The 5,652-nt window shown below is 40.8% G+C and overlaps 3 protein-coding genes across 5 annotated transcripts in view; 2 read left to right on the top strand and 1 right to left on the bottom strand.

Moving 5' to 3' along the window:
* vps16 (VPS16 core subunit of CORVET and HOPS complexes) overlaps nucleotides 1-2,408 on the top strand; it is a 17,063-nt gene extending 14,655 nt beyond the window's left edge. For both annotated transcript variants that reach the window (XM_014008523.1, XM_014008522.1), the window contains exons 20-24: nucleotides 515-601; nucleotides 732-814; nucleotides 895-991; nucleotides 1,087-1,190; nucleotides 1,268-2,408. In XM_014008523.1, the coding sequence (XP_013863977.1) occupies nucleotides 515-601; nucleotides 732-814; nucleotides 895-991; nucleotides 1,087-1,190; nucleotides 1,268-1,409 (513 nt within the window). In that variant the 3' untranslated portion in view covers nucleotides 1,410-2,408. The remainder of the gene's footprint in view (nucleotides 1-514; nucleotides 602-731; nucleotides 815-894; nucleotides 992-1,086; nucleotides 1,191-1,267) is intronic.
* cavin2b (caveolae associated protein 2b) overlaps nucleotides 1-5,652 on the bottom strand; it is a gene marked incomplete in the record, with an annotated part of 38,602 nt that overhangs the window by 20,361 nt on the left and 12,589 nt on the right.
* Nucleotides 2,504-5,652, top strand: part of rgn (regucalcin) — a 9,135-nt gene continuing 5,986 nt past the window's right edge. Inside the window, exons 1-4 of one of the 2 annotated variants that reach the window (XM_014008525.1) lie at nucleotides 2,504-2,708; nucleotides 4,680-4,856; nucleotides 4,940-5,122; nucleotides 5,211-5,311. In XM_014008525.1, coding sequence (XP_013863979.1) covers nucleotides 4,694-4,856; nucleotides 4,940-5,122; nucleotides 5,211-5,311 — 447 coding nt within the window. In that variant the 5' untranslated portion in view covers nucleotides 2,504-2,708; nucleotides 4,680-4,693. The remainder of the gene's footprint in view (nucleotides 2,709-4,679; nucleotides 4,857-4,939; nucleotides 5,123-5,210; nucleotides 5,312-5,652) is intronic. The other variant, XM_014008526.1, reaches the window with a different exon arrangement.

Genomic DNA, 5,652 nt, shown 5'->3' with positions numbered 1-5,652 from the left:
AAATATATATATTTAAAATATTTACAAAACTAAACAGCCTACAGTATTTTTTACAGTCTTTATTTTACAGTTAAAATAAATGTTTATCAAATAAATTCTAATGTTACAACTAATCGAGGATCCCTTTAAGTTTGGGAAAAGTGATAAGTACTCCTCCTATGTGGGGACGATGGTTGTATCCTGAGTCACTGTTATAAGAACTGTAGCACAATGTTTTGTGGTYCTCCTTGTTACTGAATTCCTTTAAGTTTAAACACAGCYAGACCAACACACTGGGATTGAAACTAATAGAGACTCTGCCAGAGTTTGAACACACACAGGTGTTGAGGAGATGTAGTCATGTGACTAAAGTGTTCTAAAAAATAGCCTGAGTGGAGATCAATATTGAATTACGTTGAAGAGGTCACATGTCTCAATCTGTTAGAATAAAATCTGTTTCATTTCTCTGAAGATAAAATCCAAAGGTTTTTAAAGGCTCCACCAAACACAACTTTGTATTTGTTTCTGTTTTCAGGCCACAGAAGAAGAGATGCGGCTCCTTCGTTTTCAACGAAAGATGGACGATGAGAAAGGGGCGGGGCTTCTTGGACTTTCCCTACAGGTAGGTAAAAAGACCGGTTGTGGTTCTGTGGGTATCTGAATGATTTTCTGATGATCTGTTTTGATCAGCGATCAAACGTGAGAATCATAAACAAKCTCAGTGGTTTTTAGTGATGCCCTGCTCCCTTCAGGCCACCATGGAGGCGCTGATGTCTTTGGGACTTCACAAACAGGCAGAGCAACTCTACAAAGACTTCCGGGTGCCTGACAAAAGGTGAGCGGATGTGATGTCAGTGAGACGTGGGTTAGGGTTTGTCCTCACCGATCACTCACTAACTGATTTTACCTGTACAGGTACTGGTGGCTGAAGCTCAAGTCTCTRGCAGAGAAGGAGGAGTGGGAGGAGTTAGAGAAATTCTCAAAGAGCAAAAAGTCCCCCATTGGTTATCTTGTAAGAAACCCCGCCCTTTTTGTTGTTTTATAGTTTTTAATAATGCTGCTAWTGTCCTGCTTCTCCCATGAGCCTTTGCTGCATTTGTCCTTCAGGCGTTTGTGGAGGTTTGCATAAAGAACAACAACAGGTATGAAGCCAAGAAGTACATCTCTAAGGTCACACCTGAGCAGAAGGTGAAAGCTCACCTGGCCGTGAGGTGAGACGACAGCTGTGACACCATCAAACAGATTGGCCCCGCCCCCTCCCCGGCTCACTGATCTTCTCTTTCTGTAGTGACTTGGAGGGGGCGGCGGACGCTGCCATCGAGCGGAAGAACGAATCAGAGATGGGGGCGGTCCTTTCCAGATGTGCCGCCTCCGACCGCCTGCTGATTGACAAGTTGAACCGAGCGCGAGCTGCTGTCGCTAAAAAGTGATCTGTGGGAGGCGTTACCGTTGCAACAGGCTCCTCCCACAGAATTTGACATCACTGGTTTTTAATCAGCTGATTGTTTTTTTCTGTAATTTAAATAAACTTTATTCAGCAAAGCAACTGCATGCTGCTGGATCAGGTTCTGTTCTCTGAGGAGCTCTGACCCAGGACACGTTTGGACCGCTGTTCTGATGGTTCTGTCCATAGAAGTTTGCCACTTCCTCCTGCGGTTCCTTCACAATCAAAGCTTTCCATCCCACAGAAGCCACCAGTGTTTTATTGTGAAAGAGTAACAAGAAAAGTCTTCATTTTGCGAATGTGTGTTTCTGATTAAATGCTCAACTTTAATTTATAATRGTAATAAATTAAATCATGCGAAGCTAAACTGACACCCTGCTTTTTGGGTGTTTCTTGCCCTTCAAACCGGTTTTATCTTTGATTCAGTCTAACTCCAGAACTTGGAACTGAACAAAAGTCACTTTTTTATGACAACTGAAAAAAACCCTAATATTTAGGTAAAACAGAAGTTTCTGTTTCTTATCTAGAGGAATTTTAACCTGTAAGGATTGTTACTTTTTAGACGTAAGACTGGAAACAACTGAAGGTGCTTGTTTCTTTCTTCCAGAGAAACTTAAGGTACTAAACTTAGGTTCTGGTTCCTGACCCCCAACTCCAACTGATGATTGATGAAGTATAATTTGATCGGTTGATTTACTTATTCATTGATTGGTTTATTATACTTCCAGTTGTTATAAATGTGCTKTTTATAAAATCTTTTTTTAGTTGAAAAGTTCAATTTCTGTTTTTGTTCTGTATTCTATCATTGAGTACTGACTCAGGAACTTTTGGTGAGCCGCCGGGAGGGGCGGTGCTTAGTCAGCAGACCATCCCCGCCCACCACTCCCGACGGCTGAACAACAAACACCCCCTGGTGGTTCAGTTAGTTTGAATGGAAAATATTTTTTGTTGAACAATAATACAGTCATTTTATGTTCAAATAAAACAAGCATCATTTCCAGTTTATATCACTGACATCATAAAGCAGACGCAAACACCAGACTTTTGTTTTATTGCAGTAATTAATTATTTACTTAGACTCACTGACAGGAATGGAGTCTGAACAGCCTGATCCGACTCCCCTGGTTTAGTGATTCTTTATAGAGTCCGGGTTAACAAAAGACCTCAGACTCAAGTCCTGAGTCAGTGCGATGATTCGAATCTTTAACTCGAGTTATTCACTGTCCGACTCCGACCAGCTGTAGTGTGGACCTGTAGGACCTGCAGCTGGTAAGTTCTACAGCAGGTGAGTCTCACATCTGTTCATACATTTACAGAACCTGAAAGAACTTTACTGAATCGAATCTGATTTCACCGGACTTTTGTTCAAAAATTAGCATTTTATTTAYTTTTATTAGTTGGTATGGTCCAAAGTTCATCCGAAAATTTATGCGGTCAGAAGGGGCTCATATCTGGGTTTACACAAGTCCGAGAACGACCCAAAACTAAACCTGGATTTGGCTCTGTTGTGTAATTCCACAGAGAGTAGAGAAAACCTGCTTTGCTCTGATTTGTTATAATTTTTCTGCAGAACTTTGGTTCCACCCGGTTTGTAATGATCCGAATGTTGTTAAAGTTTCTACAGACCCACGGAGCTTAGAGATGGTTCCGTCTGGTCTGTAATGGACCACAGAGACCAGAATCTGTAAAAACCTTTGTACTTTAAACAGAGTTTGGTGGAATAATGTGCTGTGTCAGCATTTGTTTAAGCTATCTTAACTCAAGTTCAAAAAGATCAAATACTGCAGGAATACCAATAATAGTACCAGAGTACTAACAGACTGTTTACTGCAGTACCACAGAGTACTAAAAGGCTGCAGTGCACCGAGTACTAACATACTATTTACTGCAGTACCACAGAGTACTAACATGCTTATTGCAGTACCACAGAGTACTTTCAGACTGTTTACTGCAGTACCACAGAGTACTAACATACTATTTACTACAATACCACAGAGTACTATCAGACTGTTTACTGCAGTACCACAGAGTACTAATATACTATTTACTGCAATACCACAGAGTACTATCAGACTGTTTACTGCAGTACCACAGAGTACTAACATGCTTATTTCAGTACCACAGAGTTCTGTCAGACTGTTTACTGCAGTACGACAGAGTACTAACATACTATTTACTGCAATACCACAGAGTACTATCAAACTGTTTACTGCAGTACCACAGAGTACTAACAGACTGTTTACTGCAGTACCACAGAGTACTAACAGACTGTTTACTGCAGTACCACAGAGTACTATTAGACTGTTTACTGCAGTACCCCAGAGTACTAACATGCTTATTGCAGTACCACAGAGTACTATCAGACTGTTTACTGCAGTACGACAGAGTACTAACATACTATTTACTGCAATACCACAGAGTACTATCAAACTGTTTACTGCAATACCACAGAATACTATCAGACTGTTTACTGCAGTACCACAGAGTACTAACAGACTGTTTACTGCAGTACCACAGAGTACTATCAGACTTTTATTACAGTACCACAGAGTACTAACAGACTAGTACTATCAGACTGTTTACTGCAGTGCCACAGAATACTAACAGACTATTTACTGCAGTACCACAGAGTACTAACAGACTTTTTACTACAGTACCACAGAGTACTAACAGACTAGTACTAACAGACTGTTTACTGCAGTACCACTGGATACAGATACTGTACTACAGTACTACAGAACTAATAGTTTATAGACTGAGTACTGCAAATCATTATTACTATATGTACTTCAGTGCCGCAGAGTATTGATGCTGTGTGTACTGTAGTATAACAGAGCACTGATTTTTTTTTAATATATTGTAATACCATAAAATAGGCTGTACTCCACAACCCAGTAGTACAAATCTGTACTTTGTGGTACTGAATATTTTGGTAYTCTGCGGGACAGCATTGAATGTCAGTACTGTATGGCATAATAATATATATTGGTACTGTAGTGCATATTGGTACTTTTTAGTTCTGTAGTATATATTTGTACGTTTTCGCACTGCAGTGTATATCAATACTTTGTGGCACTGCAGTTTATATTTGTACTTTGTGACATGCCAGTAGTTTAGTAAGATTTTTTGCTTCATATGTTTTTTTCGCTTTATTCATGAAAAGTACTAAAGTATATTTGTGCATCTATGCAGTACACACTTTAGTACTGTTACTTGTGTTTGATTTAAATCTAACTTTCTATTTTCTTTGAAACAGTGAGGCTGGTGACGATGTCGTCAATAAAGGTGGAGAGTGTGGTGGAGGTGAGCGCTCTGATTGGTGAAGGGCCRGTGTGGGAGGAGTCAGCTCAGATGCTCCTGTTTGTTGACATWGCTGGGCAGAAAATTCACCGCTGGWGTCCARCRACCAGTCAGATCCAGTCAGTGGAGACGGGTCAGAGATTCTCCTAAAAATCTCATCAGTTTCACACTTGTGCTTGTCCAMCTGTCTTCTTGCTCACCTTTTTCTCTCTGCAGATGACACCGTGGGCTTCGCAGTACCTCGCAGGTCAGGTGGTTACGTTGCAGGTGTGGGCCGCAGCATTGTGGCCGTAGATTGGTTTGCTCAGAAGTTTACTCCACTGTTGAATGTTGATGAAAACAAACCAAACAACCGTCTGAATGATGGAAAGGTGGATCCGATGGGGCGGCTGCTGGCAGGTGAATTACCTGTGATTTTGCTCACMTGGTTCTGTTATCTTTTGTTGCCAGGGTTGTTTTGGGTAACAGCGTCTTACTTGCTTCTTAGGTACGATGGGGAAGGAGGTGCGACCAGCGCAGGTTGAGAAGAAGCAAGGATCCCTCTACTCTGTGAACTCTGATCTCTCTGTAACAAAACACCTGAGCCAGGTAGCCTCACCTGTCACCTTCTTGTTCTGTCTGTTAGTTGACCTTTGACCTGTCTATGTGTCTCCTTTTGATGTAGACATTATGGTTTGGGTTGGACATACATACTGGAACTGTATGTATAGGTTAGACAAGGGGTTCCCAAACTTTTCCATGCCATGGCCCCCCAAACAGAATTAGCTTCATGCCAGGGACCCCACCTTGCAAACCCACAAACAATGCTACAAAATATGTAAAGAGACATCAAGAATGGTTTTTATTTTTCACTTTTATTCACACTTCAATGGTTATTACATTTTTTAGCATAAAAGTTTTATTAACATGTTTTAAACACTGTATTATAT

Source organism: Austrofundulus limnaeus, unplaced genomic scaffold (assembly GCF_001266775.1).
Source record: "Austrofundulus limnaeus strain Quisiro unplaced genomic scaffold, Austrofundulus_limnaeus-1.0 Scaffold51, whole genome shotgun sequence".
Taxonomy (NCBI): Eukaryota; Metazoa; Chordata; class Actinopteri; order Cyprinodontiformes; family Rivulidae; genus Austrofundulus; species Austrofundulus limnaeus.
The sequence above is the reverse complement of the archived record's forward strand: the minus strand, read 5'-3'. Positions and strand labels throughout refer to the sequence as shown.